We start from the raw sequence: 20821 nt of genomic DNA, 5'->3' as shown, positions 1-20821 counted from the left end.
ATTTCCAAGGTCTTATTTATTACCAGGAGGCAAATATTAGAGGGTGGGACTTGGGATTTGTTTGGAAAAAACTATTATACCCTTATTTATAAAAAATTCACAAGCTTTTTTTATTTTTAGGGAGGCATAATTGTCGATTTACATTTTATTTTCAATATATATCCACAATTTCCAACTTATTCCAGTTAACATACCAAACAAGGAACTGGAAGTATATTATATATCCCAACAATCAAATCCGAATCTGAATCCGAATCCCACATTCTTATCCTCAAATTCTCATTCCCTTATGCTAAACGCCCCATTGGGATAAGTCAAGTAGGGGTTCATAGTATGTCAAGTAGGCATTTAGTATACCTCAAGTAGGCATTTAGCTTATCTTAAGTAGCGGTTTAAGATACCTCAAGTAGACATTTAGTATACCTTAGGCTCAAGTAGACTTTTTAGTATACCTTAGCTTAGGCTCAAGTAGACATTTAAGATACCTCAAGTTGGTTTTTAAAATATTTCAAGTAGATATTTAGAATACATCAAGTAGGATTGTAGGATACTTCAAGTAGGAGAGAGATAATCTTGTCACTAAAAATATAATTAATTTTAACTTATGACCAATTATAATCTATATAAGAGGCAAACCTACATCTTTTACGCAATTGCATAGTGCTCTACCAATTGAGCTAATAAACTTAGGATGCCACAAATAACCAAATTCTATATAAAAAAAAACATGATTAACAATTTGCAAATGCAGTTTCAAAATATATGTTAGGACCTTCACCATTACTTTAGGAATTTTAAAGCCTTACTTGAAGTTCCTTAAACACCAAATTGATATAATCTAAACCCCAACTTAGCATAAGGTAAAACCCTACTAAACACGTCAACATATTTTTAATCCCTACTTTAAATACACTTAATCACTACTCGAGATACCGAAAACTCCAATTTGAGGTACTCTAAACCCGTAATTGACATTTCCTATATCTCTACTTGAGTTACATTAAAACCCTACTTGATGTCCCCTAAATACCAACTTGTTATACTATAAACCCAAACTTAGCATGGTGTAAAACCCTACTTGATATGCTCAAAAACTTTCCTTAATACGTTGTAAAACATCAACTTCAGGTATTCTAAATGTCTACATGAGGTATTCTAAATGCCTATTTGAGGTATACTAAATGCTTGCTTGACAAAGAGTGAACCCCTACTTGACTTATCCTAAATGTCTATTTGAGTATCATAAAACCCTACCGAGGAAGCATGTAGTTATGAATTAGTTATCAATTTCAATTTTTTATTTTATTTTTTTTTAAATTTGGGCCGACCCAACGAGAGACAATCTCTCACAATATATTTTAACCTATTAAAGTTGGCATTTTAACCTATATTAAAGTTGATATTTTAACCTATTGGAGTTGGTGTTATAACCTATATTGAAGTTGGTATTTTAACCTATTGGAGTTGGTGTTATAATCTATTGAAATTTGTATTTTACTAACCTATAGGAGTTAATTATTTAAGCTGTTTAAGTTGTTATAAGTTATTGAAGATGATATTTTAACCTGTTTAAGTTAGTGTTTTATGTTGCTTAAGTTGGTATTTTAATGTTGATGCTTATAGAGGGATTAGAAGTGTTTGGCATACTCCAACTAAGATCAAAATATTCACACCAAACGTGTTGTGAGTGTTTACATATATTAACATAAGATAAAATAATGAAAACAATTTATTTATATAGTGTAGAATGAAAAGAACTAAGCTAAGAGCCAAAAATCTTTATGGCGCTTGGTAGTAATCAAATAACCAGCAGCTCGTTTACTCTTCCTTCGAACAGCAAGTGCCATACAAGTAGCATTTTGTATACAATACTCCACAACCCCAACACCAGTTGTCTGCATCATCTTGTTACTTGCCCCTGCCCACATTAGTAACAATCTCCATGTTGTTGAACGTTTCTTTTGCCCCAATACTAGTAAGGATGCTTCTTCTTTTCTTGCCTCTTCTATAATGGTAGGACCTTTTTCTTTCCCTTGTGCCATCTTTACTTCCACTTCTACCTGCATTTTCCATTACATCATCATTAAGTTAAACAACTCGTCTTTAGTTTCTTTTTCTGACATTTTATGAGTCCTAGGTAAACTGAATAAACTAGATCCATTTTATAGATTGTCAATTCTGAACTTTAACGTGTGTTTAGCAAAATAATAGAGACAAATCGAATATATTATAATTACAATTATAGATGTAGCTTAGGCGTGTCATATACTTCTTAATCGAGAGCTAATCATTAATGCAAAATTTTTTAAGTGTCTACGTCATAACCAAAACTTTTGATATTGAGCCCTTTCTAGCTATATGCCCTAAGCAAATGCCAACCTTGCCTAAGGTCAGAAATAGCCCCGCTCGTCTTGTATGAAACCGTCTTATCATGACACGAGACCACATAATTACCTCATTTTTCTAATTGATCATTTTAAAATTGCAAGTAATCACTTTAATAGACTAAATGTACCTGAATCAACCCAATAAACATAGTCTTACCATGAGATCGTCTCATTTAAGAATTTGTGTAAATTAAAATGCTCCAATTAATTTAAGATATCGCGTCGATTTTTGGTCATTTGTTATGAATTAATCGGATTAAAGTTGAATTGATTATAAAATTGTTGAATTTATTTCAAACACAGCTCGTTTTAGGTTGGCTGTCAATTTGATTGTAGTCATTGGCAGAACTTGATTGCTAAATTGCACGCTAACATTATTGGCTTGGAATTTATAAATGCAATTATTACAATTTCCCAAAGAAAAAAAAAAGCAAAATAAAGGAGCTAATAACATTCTCAAAAATTGAGATATGACATATTTGGCAATTTTCTGTATGTTCCAATTTTTTTTAATTAATTTCGTTTTTATGTTGCTAGATTATACTTGTTTCCAATGTCTTTGCCTAGCTATCCTGACATAAAACTTATTAACATAGAACTAATATTTTTTCCTTCAACTAAACTTAATATATTTGCCTTTTTATATACAATTTAATGTGTTATTTTGATAATTTATATATATTGAACTATGCACATTTAAAATTTATAAAAAGATAATATTATGAAAAATATGCGATTAGACGATTCAAACAAGATTTCACTATAATATATTTTTTATACATTAGCACTATGTATAAAATAAGTTTAAACGATAAAAAGTATCAATAATCATACTATAACAAGTTTCAAAAAAAGGGGATATGTAATGCAAAACTAGCCAATGGATATCTTGTGATTATTCTTATAGTAGTATATATGTAGTAAGTTGCACTTAACAATAAAATGCACAAATAAAATAAAAATATAATAAATTAAAAGCGATCAAGGGAGTAATCATTAAAGCTCATATATATTTAACATGTGGATTTTATATAAACACTTGTAAACTTTGCAATATATACACAATTTAGTAAAGTGGGGGCTATTATATAGAGAAACAATTAGGACAGTTTGGTTTGTTGTATTAAATGGTGATAATGAAAATGATTTATAATTTAAAATATTAATTAAAAGTTTCATAGTATTTTCATGGTAATGAAACTTTGATCAAAAAGTTTTTTTGTTTATAAATTTCTATTACCAACTAATACCACATCTCCCAATGGTAATGCATTGGAATGAATTTTATGAAGAAAATGAGATGATTGAAGTAGGACAAGCATGACTATCAAGGTAACTAAGTGATTTTTCAACCAAAATTACACTAATTTTTCATTCTCATTACCATCATTTATTACCATCTACTAAACGGGCCGTTAAAATTATAAAAATGCTGAAATAATAGTTAGAGACAAACGCAAAAGAATACTTATAAAAAGAGAAATAGATAACAAATGCAATTATGCAAAAGAAGATTATAATTTATGTGGAGTACCATTTATAAGTAGCATTACTAAGTACTAATTTAATATAAAAGATTATTATGTTTTGTTTTTTAATTACATTATTTTTATGACCTTAGTCGGAAAGTAAGTATACTTTTTAACCGAGAAAAAATTCGATTCATAACTTTCACATCTTAGATAATAATTATTATAATTTAGATTAAATTTTATTGTTGAGAGATATATATTTCATTGTGAATAGTTTAGTTATGTGAAAGTATCAAACCTCTGGCCTCTTAGATTGACATGTCTTCTTCAAAGAGTGTAGTAATTCATAAACCTTTGGAGACATCTTCTTTCTCGCATCTTCTTTTTCTGCAATAATATTATCAATTATTCACTTTAATATTTCTACGATTCATGAATACTTCTATGTAATACGTTGAAATCGTATAAGGCTTTAAAAATTATACCTCAAATATATTAAATAATAATACATAATACGGTAGACTAAGAGTCTAAGATAGAGCATGTGTAAAAGATTATGATATAAAATTAATATGAAGGGTCTCAAATATGAAAAAGGCATAAAATAATACACAATTGTTTGAATATTTTGCTACGCTCCTGGCTAATATTGTTAAAGTGCCCGTCATTATCCAAACAACCCAGACGGTAACTCTGATCAATGTCTCTTAAACCCAACTTATTAATACTTAATGTTTATTTTTACTCTACATTTTTTTTATGAGCCGGTTAATTAGAGATGATCTCTCAAAGAGACGTCTCTCACAAGAATTTATGTTATCTAAATATAAATAGTCTCACATCGAAAAAAAGATGATATGCTACGTTATTAACTTGAATAATAACTCCTACTAGGTTTTAGAAGTGAACCTTTTTTTGTGTTTGTAAGTGCGTTACTTTCATAAGAAGTTTTGAGCATGTTCAACATGTTCGTCTGCACAGAGTCCCAAAAAATTATGGACCTTAATATTATATTAGTATATAATAGGTGTTTTAAGATACAAAATTGTTAGAAAGATATCATTATTTTTTAAAATACACAAAATTTTTATTGATAAAGAATTTATCAATTTTTACTACGTTATGGACTTACGTCTTGTCCTTTCTATTTGGATTACTTAGACGCATTTTCTAATTCTAACAACTAATATCAACAAATCCCAACTAATAAGTAATAAAATATAGAAAAAGTCCAAGAAAAAGAAAAGAGTAAAAATACAAACCTTGCTTGGTGGTGAGTTTAGCAACATAAAGAAGAATGATAAGGTCTTGACTTTGAACAGTATGAGTAAGTGCCCATTGAAGTGCTACTTTGGCTTCTGCACTTGAATCTACAACCACCATTATTTTCCTCCCTTCATTTATCCCATTTTTCATTTTCTCTGAATTTTCCTCCATTTTCTCATCATTTTCTTCAAAATGATCATGATTATTATTAGTATGTTCTTGTTCTTTTTTATTTGCACAAATTGGGGAATTACTACCTAATTTATTCTGTATAGGAACCTTTACAAGTGGCCTAATTCTGTTTACACAAAATGTTTGTAATTTCTTTCCTCCTGTTTTCCCCATTTTTCTCTAAATTTGAGACTAATGAAGAAAAAATGAAGAAAAAGAATGGTTATAAATATGGGGTAGGAGAGATTATAGTAGATAAATGTAATGTTAAGTAGTAGTTACGGATAATCATGATTGAGAATGTGTAAAAGTAGCAGAAATGAAGAATGAAACTGCTTTTTCTTTTGTCTAATTAAATTATCTTTTCTTTTGGCTTAGCAATCATTTGGTTTTCATCTTGTCTTTTAAGATCATCTCACCATGAGACTTACAGATTCATATAAATGTTTATTTCTCTAATAAATTACGTTAAAATTCATTATTATCATCATCATCAACATCATACCCAATATTCTGCACAAAGACAGGGTCTGGATGAGGGGAAGATGACAAACAATCCATACCCGTACTCCCTTAAAGGGAGAACTAGAGGAAAGTGGTCTGGGTGAGGAAATGTGACGAACAATCCATACCCGTACTCCGTTAAAATTGTAAACACTAATTCTCTATTGAAGCCGTCTCACCGTGAGATGACTTCAATTGGGTCAGCCAAAACTATGTAAAAAAGAAAAACTGCTTCTTATATAGGTGGAAATTTAGTTTTCATTTATTTATTTATTTTTTTTTTTTTAAATGTGCCTTTTGTATAAACCTGTTTCACGATGAGACGATCTCATACAAAACGCACTGAATTGTAAATAATCACTTTAATACACAAAATGTACATGAATTAATCTAATAGAGATGATCTCGACATCAGCATTTCATTTAAGAATTTTATATTTGGTTTTATGTTTTTATTTTGTCATGTGGGGCAAAAGTTTACAGCCATTAACGTGGTTGCCATCAAAGTGTAGGACCTCTTTGTCTACAAAACTTTTTCTAGTTTGATTAATCTTTTTCCTTATCCTTCATACCAACTTACGTGATTGCTTTTTAAGTGATTAAAACCTTTAAGTAAATGGTTATGTTATAATATTTATAAGAGTCCTTTGCATTTGAATGCAATACATATTCTCTTGCAATACATATTCTCTTTATACATGATGCTTAGTGATATTGTATTTGAAATGATGAGTGAATGAAATTTAAAATCGTAATCATTCGATCACGTTGGTTTTAAAATTCTGATACCATGTGAACTTGTTTAGTCAATTTCATACACAATCGATGTGGGACAAGTTTCATACCGTGCAATAGATCATAAGAATCCATCCCCATAAGGCCAACATCCTCGTTGGGTCAGAGCTGCATTGGGTCATAGGTACATTAGGTTAGGGTTGCACGGCTGGCTCTTCAAAGCCATCCACTTCGCAAGCCACCTACTCTGTAGGCCATACACTCTAAATTCGACTCTAAAACCATTATTATAGGATAAATGAGTTAAGAAAGTTCACCCAAAATCTTGGTTAAGCTTGATTTATGCTAATTAACAGGTTTAATTAAAAAAAAAAAAAGCATCAATATTGTGATTAATGTTAAATAACCAATAATTTACAAATATTTTTTTAGTGATTTAATTGAGTCATTTTACTTAAGTCATTACTTTAACTCTACACTTTTACTACTCTTTTCGTTTAGCTTTATTCATTTAATTTTGTTTCATTGAAATTAGTTTAATTCAAGTCAACAACTATTTAATAGACTTGTATAGAAACATAAAAAAATAAATGATATATTTATATCGATCCAAAAGAAGTTGGTTCATGGAGTTTTTACTCTCCAATCATATAATTATTTTGTATTATTTCAAATTACCAATTTGAAGTAAAATAAGTAGGAAATAAATAGAGTATTTTCTTTTGTAAAAGAAGGTAGTTAGGAGTAAAGGATGAAGGATCATAGCAGTGGTCTTTGAGTGCAAAACAAGTTTCCAGAAAAGAAAAAGAAAAAACAGGAGAATTAGTGATATCATTTGCATCTTTTTATCTTGTCTAACCGACGCTAGCTTCATTTGGCTGCAATTTTTCCAATTCTCTAATTTATGAGACAAACACCATATGTGTAAATGACCCAAAACAAAAAAATTACTAAGCTTTTTACAAAATCATAATGATTAGACATCATGTGGTGGTTGGTCTTAAATTTTGGGAATTAAACAATAAGAGTCTATTTGATTTTTTTAAAATATTTATGGGATAAATAAAAGTCAAAACAGTTAGTCTTGGACGAGATGGATTTATAATAAGACCGTCAATTTGGGCTCGCCTAATTCGCATGTGTAATAATCTTGGCATTTTTTTTTTATGTTTTGAGCAATTTTTAATTTAGATTTTAAAGATATCAATTTTGACCTTAAAATTATCAATTTTTAAAATTGATAGTTTTAATGTCAAAATTGATAAATGCCCAGAAAATTAAAATGTTGTTACACGCGTGAATTGAACCGTCCAAATTGATGAAGTAAAAATAGAACAATAAATTTAGTTAGTAAGAAAGTATTCCCAAAAGAATGTTCCAATTCTAGTATTTTCTACAGTTTAATTTATGACTCAATATGAGGATGACCAAAAGTTGTATTCATATTGGTTTTGGGCCCAAAAACCATATATTCATTGGGCCTAATCATAAGGTAGATATTAGTCCATAAAGATAACACAAATTCTTGTATGAGACGGTCTCACGATGAGAAACGTCTTATATTTGGGTTAAATAATACAATAATAAAAACTTTTAGCTTACGGACTTCTTATTTTGAGGTCGTCTCATCGTGAGACGGTCTCATGCAAGACGGGCTAAGATAACACAAATTCTTATAACACAAATTCTATGAGACGGTCTCACGATGAGACATGCCTCATATTTGAGTTAAATAGTAAAGATAATCAATTCCAATACTGATTTCATAAATGGTTGTATGAGACAGTTTTATCATAAGATGTGCTTTATACATAGAACAGATAGCCTAACTACTAACTAATATATATTATGAGAATAGAAACTCCTTGATTTAAAGTTATTTCACTGTAAAACGGTCTCTCACAAATTTTGTACTACTTTTCACAGACTGTGGTAGCCTCATTGTGAGATGTGACACATAGATAAGTTACGTGGCCCATCTAATATAGATCGTGGACTTATGTTATTCTAGCCAATTTTATCAGCTTCAGTTTTTCATTACTATTTATACTAGGTAACTCTTACATCCTTTGATTGATTTATCTCAATTTCAATGCCTACTTTAAATTGATCAAATAGAATAAGGTAATTGTGTTCCAATTTCTGGTTAGCCTAGTGTCACGTGTCGACTCTTTCTCTAGTCTTACGTGTGCCACTTGCTTACACTCCCGTCGTAAGACAAGTCAGGCAAACCCCAAAGGTGTATTGCTAAATGATGTAGTTAGTGTGTTTGTGTGGACTTGGCTAAGACTTTGAGAAGATGTGAAGTAGGAACACCAGAATTGGAAAATGTAAGTAAGGTTTATGGATTGCACAAGGAAAGCTTTACAAGTGAATTCTCAAGTGTTGTGTACAAATGAATGCCTTGGGGTATTTATAGGCAACACCGCTTACTACTTGTCCTAATTCTAGAACATTCTAACCTCCTCAAATGGAGGAATCTAGATTACATCTTTCTAGAGAATTCTACACAATTACAAGTGTTAAGGTACTCTAAAGTATGTACAAGAGTTGCCTAGAGAATTCTAAACATTAGATATTTACAAGGCTCCTTCAAGAGTTCTCCGGAACCTTCTAGTGTTCTCCGGAAGTCTCTATAACCTCCTTTTGATGTAAGACACCCCGGATATCAAGTTTCGTGTCTCTGTCTTGTGTGGGGGCTACGAACCATGCGTGACACTAGGATCCCATAAGGTCTCATAAAGTGTATTGGAGGGATTCCTAGCTATTTTCGTCCTAAAAAAACTGCAAAATAGCAACGATATGATTGCAATGACACTTGTCTATCTTGATTTTTTGATACGATGGTTTTTACGATGAAAATTGAGTTCCTCTGAAGTATTATAATATTGTGACGGACATGGCGATGGAAAACTATGTTGTCGTAATTGTTTAAGCTAGAAACGAACACGTTCGTCGCCAATGTCATCGAAATTTCCATTATGATTATGGCGACCACAAGGTTCGTTGCAAGTTGCATCGCAATTTTGAATTTCAATAAACCCATTTGATCCCCCTTTCCCTGTCATTTGCCCCAGTTCATTAAAAAACGATTATACACCACAAATTTGTGCACATTTAATTTATATTGGTTGGCTTTCACCCATTAGAAATGTTTTGCTTTAAAACCATATAAAACTGTATTATTTGCATCAAAATTTTACGCCCCATAAAATCATACAATTTAATAAAAAAACTGTAGAATTTCACATGTCATTCCCATATTGATTTCCATATAAAATAATTCTTATCAAAATTAACATCAACTTAATCCTTAATATATGAGTATCAGAGTAAGATATGTTCTCTTAAATTTTATTAAAATATTATATTTTATAATTTAAAAGCTACATAAATTTCAAATTAAAGTTTCTTGAAATATTATATTTTTTTTGTGTAGTATTTGCTAATTAATAAAGTTTCCTCATTAAAATTTTAATTCTAAAATATTTCATTAAGAAACAAAAAATACATAATAATCTAAAATTATTTTGAGAATGACAAATAATCATTATGATAACATTAATACCATGTTTGGGAAAATTCATTTAAAAATTTAGAATTGGCTCAAATTTATTATTTAGCAAATCAAAAAATTTCAAATTTGAATTTAGATCAAATTCTACTATTGTTTTTAAAATAGTTAAAGTTGAAATTGGGAATGACTACTCAAACCTTGTCATTCTCAAATTCGTCATTTATGATTTCATAATTAAAATGCATAATTTGAAATGAAATAATTGTTTTCAAACACTACATAAAAGATTTCTCATACTTGCCTTAAAAAGTATGAGAGCTTTAATCAATAACTATTAACAACCTTATATTTTTTCAATAAAAACAATATATATTCTAAAATCCTCTATCTAATTTATAATAAATATTATTGTACTTTTATATTGATAGCATGTAATTACATCTTTAAAAATTTATATTTATATATACTTTTATACTAATAACTTTGTACATTACACGGATTTATAAATTAGCAAAGGATTATATTTAAAAGATGGTCCCTTGACATGAAATATAAGTTGAATATCATACAAGCATAATAGTTCAATTTGAGTCTTACACAAAGAGTAGGTAAAACATAGATACAAGTTAAAACACATGTCAAAATACAAAAGGTCTAAAGGTGTTTCTAAGTCTTGACCACTTAAGATAATAAGGATTATCATACAAATCACAAATTAAAAAGCTTCTCTTACATACCTTGAAGTAAAAATGATGATTTAGTCATGTCGAAAACATCCCATGTTAGCATAGTAAATAGGTTCAAGTGTGAGGTCAAGACCATTCCTTCTTACATCCCCACTTAGCTCTCCTTCATGATATGTGTTACTGCTTCATCAAATCTTATTTTATTACAAAATAATCACTTTTTTCATGTTTAAAACATATAAATCACCCAACAGCATAATTACATAATTAGATTTCTTGATTTTAGGCACTTATACTAGTTTCAGCGTATCTTGTATGACATCATTTTACGGTGACACGATCTCAAAACAAGAAGCCCATAAATTAAAAATATCTATTATTGGCTATTTAACCCAAATACGAGACATGTCCGCATGTCTCACAGTGAGACCGTCTCATAAAAGAATTTGTGTGGTTTTTATCGATGGTTATTTAAACTCATGTATCTCGCTCTTAAAAGTTAATTATATTAACAGATGTAGAATATATAAAAAATAAATTAAAAATAAAAATAGTAATTAGAGAAAAGCATGAAAAAGTACCCCATGTTTAAACAAGGAAGTGGAGGTAGGAGGAAATTTGAAGAAGCATCAGGACCTTGTTGATGATTTTGGGACTGCCCAGCTTGGTGATGGTGCCATTGTAGTTGTTGCACTTGCGCCATATCTTTTCCTCTTTCCTTAATCTACATGTACTCAAATAATGTGATTACCAAAATGTTAAATGTTACCTTCTTACATTTAAAAATATATAGGAGACAATATTAGCCCTAAAATTTAGAAAATATTATACATTTTCTATTTCATTCTATTTCCTTGTTATTAATACCATGTTAAAATCAAATTAATGTCTTTTAGAACGAAGATAATATGTTACGTTAATATATACAAAATACCTTCTTTGTCAGCACGTTGTTTTGCTCCTGCATTGCCCTCTCCTACAAAAACAATCACAAATTCTTGTATTAGACAGTCTAATAGAGAGACATAACATTCTTTTTAATACATATGCTTAATTAACATCATCTTAAACTTACAAAAATCAAAAACACTTGACAATTGGTCATTTGATAATAAATGTACTACAATTATATAGGAAATTTATATGAGGATAGGTTTATACTTTCTCCATTCTAAAATACTCGCTACATTACGAATTTTGACACTATTTATTGTTCAAACTTATTTTATATATTGCGGCTAATGTGTTAGAAAAACTATAGCCAAATGAGATCATATTTGAATTGTCTAATCGCATATTTTCATAATATTAAGTTTTTATACTTTCTCCGTTTCATAATACCTGCTACATTTTTTATTTTTGGCTATTTCATATTACTTGCTACATTTCCGTTTTTAGTAATAAAACAATCATTTAAAGTTCTACATACTCCTATTTTTATCCTACTCTATACTCTATAATAAAATACTATACTATACTCTATAAAGTAACCTAACAACTTATTTTTCCTTTTTCTTTTTCAATTAACAATAATAAAATACTATACTTTATAAAGTAAATAATCAGCTACAGTGTAGGTCAATCACTTTTCTTAATAACCGTGCCCATGCAAATGTAACAACTAAAACGAAACGGAGGAAGTAATTTTTAAATGTGTATAGTTCAATATATAAATAATCAAACTAACACATTAAATTACGTAAAAAGTCAAATGTAATAAATATAATTAAATGGAGGAAGTACATGATAGTATGATGATGTGTATATTATGACAAACGCAACAAATGATATAGTGAGGTCTTATTTTATTCGATTTCAAGTAAAACCAAAAAAATATATTCTTAGTATGCTAGTTGGCGTAGTTGCTACGATAGCTTTTATTCTTTTAATCTCTTTTATAATTTTGAACATTATAATTGTTACAATTTCAATCAACTTTGTAATCAGGAAAAAAAATATAATTATTAATTTTAAATGATAGGAGTATACGCATTTTCTACGTACAGCTAAATTTAATTAGATATCCTAATTATTTTGAAGACATGAAACCATGATTTTTCAAACTTAATGATTATTTTATTAACTTTTTTTTGTTAACTTAATTGGAGAAAAATATCTTTCATAATCTCATGTTTTACTTATTATCCTATATTAATCTCACTTTTCAATTAACACTAAATAATTTCAACTTTGAAAGTGTTATCATCCAACTCTAGTTATTAAAAACTTACCTACTAAAACACACAATTTTGATGTCAAAGTAAAATTAAAGAAATTAAAGAAAAGAAAAGGAAATAGAAAAAAAATATATCCTTAAAATGAAAGTTTTGCTTCTGTGACTTGAAATCAGATTAACATTGCTATTTTTATGTTGGCCCGTTAAATTCTATATTTGTTTAATTCGTTGAATTAAGATGAACAAAAATATGATAACATGAAATAATATCAAAAACTATAAAAAAAAAATATATCTTGTAGGCTTTTGAGAAATTAACCTAACTATATATTTGTTTTTTATTTTTACAATTTTCGCTACAATTATATATTTGATAATAGTATTATATTCTAGTTTGAATTTTATATTCTAACTTATTTTCATTTCGTATTAAAAATTTATTTCATATAAACTTTTTTTTCTTATTTTTCGCTAAAAAATAATAATATAATGCAACGTTACCACCTTGTAACAAAATGAATGGAGCAAGAAAATTTAGTGTATGAATAGTGTTAGGGGAACTTACCTTCTTCTGGAGATCAGAGATGGATTCATGCATCAATTGGTTCTGTCATACAATTTTAAAAAACAAATTAATCTTTTGATTATTTATGTTTTAATTATTCTCTGAGCATCCCAAGCAGACTAATAAATTCAAATCATTGGTTCCTTCCTAAGCCATATATTTAAATTTTTACCAATGTTGGGTTGGTTTTTTGAGATCGATGAATTAAAGATGTTGTGCAAACTTTATTGTCATATAATTTCTTGGCTTATAAATTGTGTGTTTCTCATATTTTCCTGATTATTTGCTTGCATTCACATCAAGTCCAGCTCATTTTAAGTTTTTTGGTTGAGTTGGTTCTTTGACATAGTATCACAAGCCAGCGTGATGATGAGATCACGAGTTCGAATCTCATTCACCCTTGATTTAAGTGAAATATATATTTAGCGACAGGTATAAGAAAGGTTTGTGCTACATCCACACTTTTAGCCTAGAGAGCTCACGTCTGAAGTATATCCTAGGGCCTCAATCATCAAATTAAACTTTTGATTGATATGATTAGTTGAAACAAACCCTTAAACAATACTCTTTCTTTTTCTTAAAATTTTATGAAGAGACATAGGAGAATGTTGCCATCACCTTTTTTCTGTTTAAAAAACAAATACTAAATTGCTAGGTCGACCCAATGGAAAACTTACTTCTATGTGATGAATTTTTTTTTTCTTTTAAATAATAAAATGAAATAATATCAAAAACGTTTATTATGTTAGATTAAAATACACAATTACATGTAAAATATAATATAGGATAAGATAAAAAAAAAGCACCTTCCTTGATCGAATATTTTTAAGAGCACTATCAAGTTGTTGTTCTAAACTTTGAATTTCTTTCATGTTGAGTGATTCCAAATCTTGTCCCAAGTAGTGCCTGATCATAATATAAATTTATATTATTTCTAGAATCATTTCACAATTCACACATACATACCAATTATCAAACATAAGGCAACTTATCTAGAGTTTTAATTTTGCTTGAGGGTGTTTGCCTGTTTGGTTCATGGCATTCTGTATAACTTTTTGATTAGCTTATGGCTTTAGGCTTGTTAGTTGGACAAATAATCAAAAAAAACATTTGGTAAAAGATTTTTAAGTCAGCTGAAAAACTGGCTGTTAAGCCAAATTAAAAAAGCTACTCAACTAGCTTTTTTTATTGACTTTTGACTTATTTTTTCTCTAATATACAACTAACAACCAATACCTAAATCTACCAAATATCTCCAATTAAACAACTTGCCTTTTCAGCTAGCAGCTGATCAAATAAACTAACTAAAACAGCTAATTGCCGAACACCCCTGACTGTGTTTGGGAGAGAAATATGTGGAGGAAAAGAAAGATATATTTGAAAGGATGCAAGATCCATTGTTTTGATAACAAAAAGTTAAGGAGATAGATTTAGAGGGGAGGGATTTCGAGGAAACATGGAAAATTTTTGTCAAAAATACGATATCTTATGTAGTGAAGCACCGTACAATTTGTTATTAGGTCATACTTTCTTCATCTTAATCTTACATATTGTCATTAAATTGAATTTGTTTTTGCTGAATTAAACTTTTTGTTATTGCAATTTTGCTACCTTGTATTTTGTAAAACATAAATGAAAATATATGTTATAAAGGTCTTAATTTTACAATACCTGTGATTCCTTTGTAGAAGATCAAGCTTAGCCTTCAGTTTGGCAAAGTCAAAGGTCCAGTTTACCTGGAAACATTCATAAAACTTAATTCAGTCACTTTATAAATTTTATTAAAAGAAATAAAGATACAGAAATTTTTTTTACTGCGACGACTCAATTAATTATGGTCGTTCCTTATCATTTTTATTTTTAATTTTCAATTTTTTTCAAATAAAACTAAAAATACGAAATCAAAGAAAAACTATTTTATTTTTTAGTGGTCAATTTTTAAATTATCATATTTCATAACCCATTATTTTATTTTAACTATTGATTTCTGTTTTTTTTAGTTTACAAGGAATAATTTACTTGGATGCGAGGGCCAAAAGAGTGCAACATATAATCAAAAGAGTGCAAGGGCCAAATAAAACAATAGGAAGGAGAATAGATTGTGACAGTAGACCGCGATGTCGGGCTTCTATTGTCCGTCATGTTGTTTAGCTAGTGCATACTCACTTTTATTAAAGTTCCGTTTAAATTGAGTGTAAATATTTTAGGATAATTAAAGTCAAATTAGAAAATAAAGTTAGTTAGAAAAATAATAAAAAAATTTGAATGTTTGAGAGATGGAAGAATTAATTAAGTAAAAAAAAGATCGATAATATTACAATTAACTCCCTCATTTTGGGTTATAAATTTACCCTATGGGAAGGTGGGAAAATGCTTTTCCTCTAAATAAAAGAAATCATTATCTTTTGATTTATTTTTTAGTTTACTTTCATTCTATATCTTTTATAATTATTATAATTACGAATTACTTTTGTTCTATTATATTAACTTTTTTATGACTCTTTCCGATAAAAACAAGAAAAATTGAGTTGAAGTGAATTAAACTAAATTAAACTGAAAGGAGACTAAACTAATTACAACAAAACATAACTCTGATGAAACCTTTTAAAAGAATAATGAAGTGTACATATTAAAGTGATTTGGTAAAATTAAATGGAACTGAATGCTATCAAGATCAGGAATCTTTCAAACTGTTAGTCACCTTAAATTAACAATGATATACGAAAAATTAAGAGCCAATTTATTAATGACCAACTCTTTCTTGACTTTGATGATTTTTTTGAAAAGTTTTCTTAATTTCAGTTTAAAGGTTCAAGAGTCGTATACTAAAAATTTATTAGTGAACTCGTCATCAAAAATAGGTCATTTCCAAAAGTTTTGATCATGTTCATAATATTCAGTATACCCTTTTTATAGAAATTATAATCAGAGTTTAAAGAGAAAAGAAATACGACAATTCATACCCCTAAAAAAGGATCCATCCAAAAAGTTATATAAAATTTTATAGGCTATTCAAGGAAGGGTCCTACAATATATACCTGTAAGTCTGGATCATTTGAAGTTAGCCTTCTCTCTGCAAAAGAATACCTCTCGTACCTCTCAAGGATCTTCTCCATACTTCAAAACAAATTGAAAATTACAAATTAGTTTAACACCTTATCAAGTAGAATCATACGTATGTAGAATCCCCATCATAGTCCTAGGCAGTAAAAGATCAAGCACATACATACTTAGTATGGGATTTAGAAATTCAGAGAAGGAACTTAGACAATGAGTAACATAAAATATTACGTACTTTCTCCGTTATAATATACTTGCTACGCTTTATTTGAATTTTAAGCAATTCAATGTATTATTTTGATCATTTATATATTCAACTATGTAAATCGAAAAATTATAAAACGTTAATATCATGAAAGTATGTAATTAGACGATTCAAATAAGATCTTACTTGTTATATTCTTTTTACACATTAATAGCAATATATAAAATAAGTTTGAAAGATTAATAGTGTCAATACCCGCAATGAAGCAAATATTTTAAAATGAAAAAAAGTACAAAACGCAAATTAAAAAATATAGTTGTACTTGATCTAATATAGAAAGGTGGCATTTATATCATCAATTGATGGTATAAAAAGCAAAAATTTTAGGGCAATTCAATAGTGGATGGTTTTAAACTTAGTCACCAATGTACGTACTTCGTCTCTTATGCGCTTGCCCCTAATTGTGGCATTTTATTGCAAATTATAACAACTAGAAGCAAAATTAAAAAAGCAAAGATAGTAAATTGTATTAGAAGAAATTTTAGCAACAATTTGTAATTTTTTTTTATCAAATTTTATCCATATCTTGATAATAGAAATATAGAGTAATTTATTTAGCGTAAAAGTAATTAAAAAATTGAAAACGGAACTAATAATTCTAAATTCTATTTGGTTGTCCAATATATAATAGAGAATTGGCTAATGTTAACTTTATAATGAATCTCTTATTGACTGTCCTCTGATCTCATCATCAAGAAGTGTATGTGTATCTTATACTTGTAATTTTGAAAACGTGCACTTGTAATTTTAACATTTTTAAGGAATACCTTATAGTCAAAGTTAGCCAAAAGCAGTAACCGAAAAAGTTATAATTATAATCATCAACCTAATATTTTATGTAGAATTACATACAGATTAAATGATAAAGATAACAGAGAAACCATACTCGTACCCCTTCAAAAAAAAGGGCAAGTATATTGTAGAGTGCTAATTCTTGATCAAACGCAAAAAAATATAGCCTCTAACTTAGTGGAGTTTGTAATTTTAAAAAACATTTGTATCAAACTTCTAGCAAGAATATATTCCATAAAAAAAAAAAAAACAAAATCTTATCTTATTTTTATCAAACTTTCTATTTTCATTTTTTTAAAAAAGTTAACTTCCGAAGAAAATCATTATCATCATTATAGCTAGTATATTGATAGACTAGTAGAATTTAATACTAAATCTAAAGTGCCGAGTTAGCTTACGACAAACCATACTCTTGAGAAGAGACATTCAACTCAACAAAATTAATGCATATAAAAACTTTCAAAACTATAATAATGATCAACTAACCCTAAATTGCGAACTAAGTCAATAAGAATATGCTTAATTATTCAAACATCATAATTAATATCGTATGAACTTAAACAATATCCTATATATGCTATACATGAAAAAAGATAAATTTAAATTTATAAAAAAGGGTAACTAGTTACAAATTATCAGTAGCAACTAATAAAATAAGACGAAATATATAATTAAGTGATAAGAAAAATGAAGTAGACTGCACATGAAGAAGTGGTAGCGAACAAAAAGGACGAAGTTGACAGAAGAGAGGTAGGAAGGTAAAAGATTAAGATGCTTGGCAATTGGTATAGGAATAGCGAATAGGATACATGTAAATTTAAAGCTGAACAACAATAATAAATACTTTAAATCATGTATGGTCAAATCTCCCATTTTTTGCCCATCGGTCTAATACTTTATACACTTAATACCTAAAATACTAAGCTATATGTTATCCAAATATGCTACAAACTTTTCCTCATTTTATGCAAGTAGTAAATTATTATAGTACACTTAATATGTCTCCTTTCTTTGTATTGTTTCTTGTACACCCTAGCCACTACTACCTATGATTACACAAAACTAATTTATTGTAATTTTATATCCGTCTATATTGTTCCTAAAAGCTATAATCAGGATTCGAAAGGATTGCAAAACAACATATTTCATACCGGCCTTTGTCAAAGGAGATAATAAGTATATATAGCCCTTTTGGTTACTGATATTAAATAATAGTAACGAGAATGCGTTATAGTGTAAAATTTCATTAAAAGTTTCATATCTTTCCCATGGTAATGAATCGTTGATCACAAAAATTTTTTTAATACAAATTTTTATTACCATCTAATAGCACATCTTCCAGCAGCAATGCATTGGGATGAATTCTACGATGAAAATGATATGACTGAATTTGGAGAAGCATCATCATCGAGGTAACCACCAAGAGTTTTTTCAACCAAAATTACACTAGTTTTTCATTTCTATTACCACCATTTATTACCATCTACTAAACGGGTCGTTAGGATATATAGTTCTATTCTACATTAATTGTGAAATATCTAAATCAATAAAGTTATAAAAGTGTTCTTAATTAGCTTGGAAGGATTAAGTTTCTAATCATAATTAAATTACCTAATAATTACTTCATTTTTAATAAAAAAATCATCGTATTAATTAATTGGAGACATAATTAATATTTTCAATCTAGGAAATATTTATTTATAAGAATAAATAATGCAAATTAATAAAATTTTAAAAGCTAATAAATTATGTTTGATTTTAAAAATTAACTATTTTTCTAAAAATAAAAGTAAAAAATAAAGCGATCTACAATAAAAATGATAAATGTTCATGTGCATGAAAGTTAGGTTTTATTGCCTAATTTATACAGTATTATCATAGGAAATATAACCAAAATGACAGTAAAATTACTTGTATCATAAAGCATCATCTTCTTCCTTTCTTTATGTTATTCAGGTTATTCCTCTATCCATTTTTAGTATTCATACATACAATTTCACACCCAGTAAAAATATTAACCTAGCGAATACTATATATACATATATCTATCTCTGCCGACACATGTGAATTACTGGGATTCAATTTATCTCTTTAATTTTACCCTAAATAAGCAATAAATTAACCCATATTCAAGATCCAATTTAATTTTTAAAAAAAAATTAACTCATCCATTCAAACATTACAGACCCAAAAATAGAAATAAATTAAATAGAAATAAATTGTCATATAGTTTTGTATGGTATTTCATTGAATTATGAAATATATGCAACTCGTATTTCTCCGATTATGTGTTGGTATAGACAATAATCAGTGTCTGTTCTTGACAATTTTTGGGCTCTAGGCGAAAAAGAAGCTCTTAGTTAAGCGCGCGCTTAATTGAGAAACCTAAAGCTACAAGTTCGATCCACACTACTTATGCAAATACTAATTTGATTATAAGAATTAACTCAATTTGACCCCTTCATGAGTTGGACCCTAAGCATTTACATCTCAAAACTACTCTCAGGAACGGCCGTGAGTCAATATGTCCATCTAAACTTAACAAAAATAATTTTAAAAAAAAAAGAAGAAGAAGACATACGAAGAATCAGAAGAATATTCAAAGAGTTTTCCTCGATGAGAGAAAATAATGAGAGCAACTTCAGCATCACAAAGAACTGAGATCTCATGAGCTTTCTTCACAAGTCCACTTCGACGTTTGGAGAAGGTTACTTGTCTGTTGATCTTGTTTTCTATTCTTTTCAGTTGAACCCTTCCTCTCCCCATTCTTAATTAATTTTATTTATTTAAGCTAATAACCTAAACAAAGATTGAGAATATTAGGGTATTTGATAATAATGGGAGGAGGGTAAATGGTATTTTTTATGTTGGATAGTGGTTTTAGATTGTTGTGCTGTCGATTTTGTAAGGTTTCATTGTTGAAAGGGACCCGCTATATAATGTATTCTTTCCTTCGGTAGCCTAATTCAGCATGCTTACTTTATTAGGGTGTCCGTCTTTTATTTGCTTTCATCCCGGTTTCTAATGGTTTACTCTTTTATTTTGAAAGGACTAATAATGGTTTACTTAATTCTAGATATCTTTATTGGTATTTTCGGTTTGGTTTCCGGTCGAGTAGTTAAGGTTAAAATTGAGTCAATTGGTTTTATGTTGAGTTACACTTATTATGAATGTCAGCATATTAATGGGAAGACACGAATTGCACATAATTGAGTTAAATCTTAT

The 20821-nt window shown here is 28.6% G+C and overlaps 2 protein-coding genes across 3 annotated transcripts; both read right to left on the bottom strand.

Moving 5' to 3' along the window:
• Positions 1-1644: 1644 nt before the first annotated feature.
• On the bottom strand, positions 1645-5638 carry LOC130809386 (uncharacterized). Its single transcript, XM_057675152.1, has 3 exons — positions 5122-5638; positions 4158-4246; positions 1645-2060 (listed from the first exon to the last, which is right to left on the bottom strand). Exons 1-3 carry the CDS (start codon positions 5468-5470, stop codon positions 1758-1760), a joined length of 741 nt encoding a protein of 246 aa, XP_057531135.1. The 5' UTR covers positions 5471-5638; the 3' UTR covers positions 1645-1757.
• Positions 5639-10588: 4950 nt separating this feature from the next.
• LOC130809385 (truncated transcription factor CAULIFLOWER A) lies at positions 10589-20578 on the bottom strand. Of its 2 annotated transcripts, none has more exons than XM_057675151.1 (8): positions 20178-20578; positions 16518-16596; positions 15151-15215; positions 14286-14385; positions 13480-13521; positions 11673-11714; positions 11320-11462; positions 10589-10932 (listed from the first exon to the last, which is right to left on the bottom strand). In XM_057675151.1, the coding sequence occupies exons 1-8, from the start codon at positions 20360-20362 to the stop codon at positions 10893-10895; spliced, it is 696 nt and encodes a 231-aa protein (XP_057531134.1). In that variant the 5' UTR covers positions 20363-20578; the 3' UTR covers positions 10589-10892. The 2 variants fall into 2 exon arrangements, with proteins under 2 accessions (XP_057531134.1, XP_057531133.1); XM_057675150.1 differs by having other exon boundaries at positions 10589-10918; positions 20178-20571.
• Positions 20579-20821: the final 243 nt, after the last annotated feature.

Source organism: Amaranthus tricolor, chromosome 3, assembly GCF_026212465.1.
Source record: "Amaranthus tricolor cultivar Red isolate AtriRed21 chromosome 3, ASM2621246v1, whole genome shotgun sequence".
Taxonomy (NCBI): domain Eukaryota; kingdom Viridiplantae; phylum Streptophyta; class Magnoliopsida; order Caryophyllales; family Amaranthaceae; genus Amaranthus; species Amaranthus tricolor.
The sequence above is the reverse complement of the archived record's forward strand: the minus strand, read 5'-3'. Positions and strand labels throughout refer to the sequence as shown.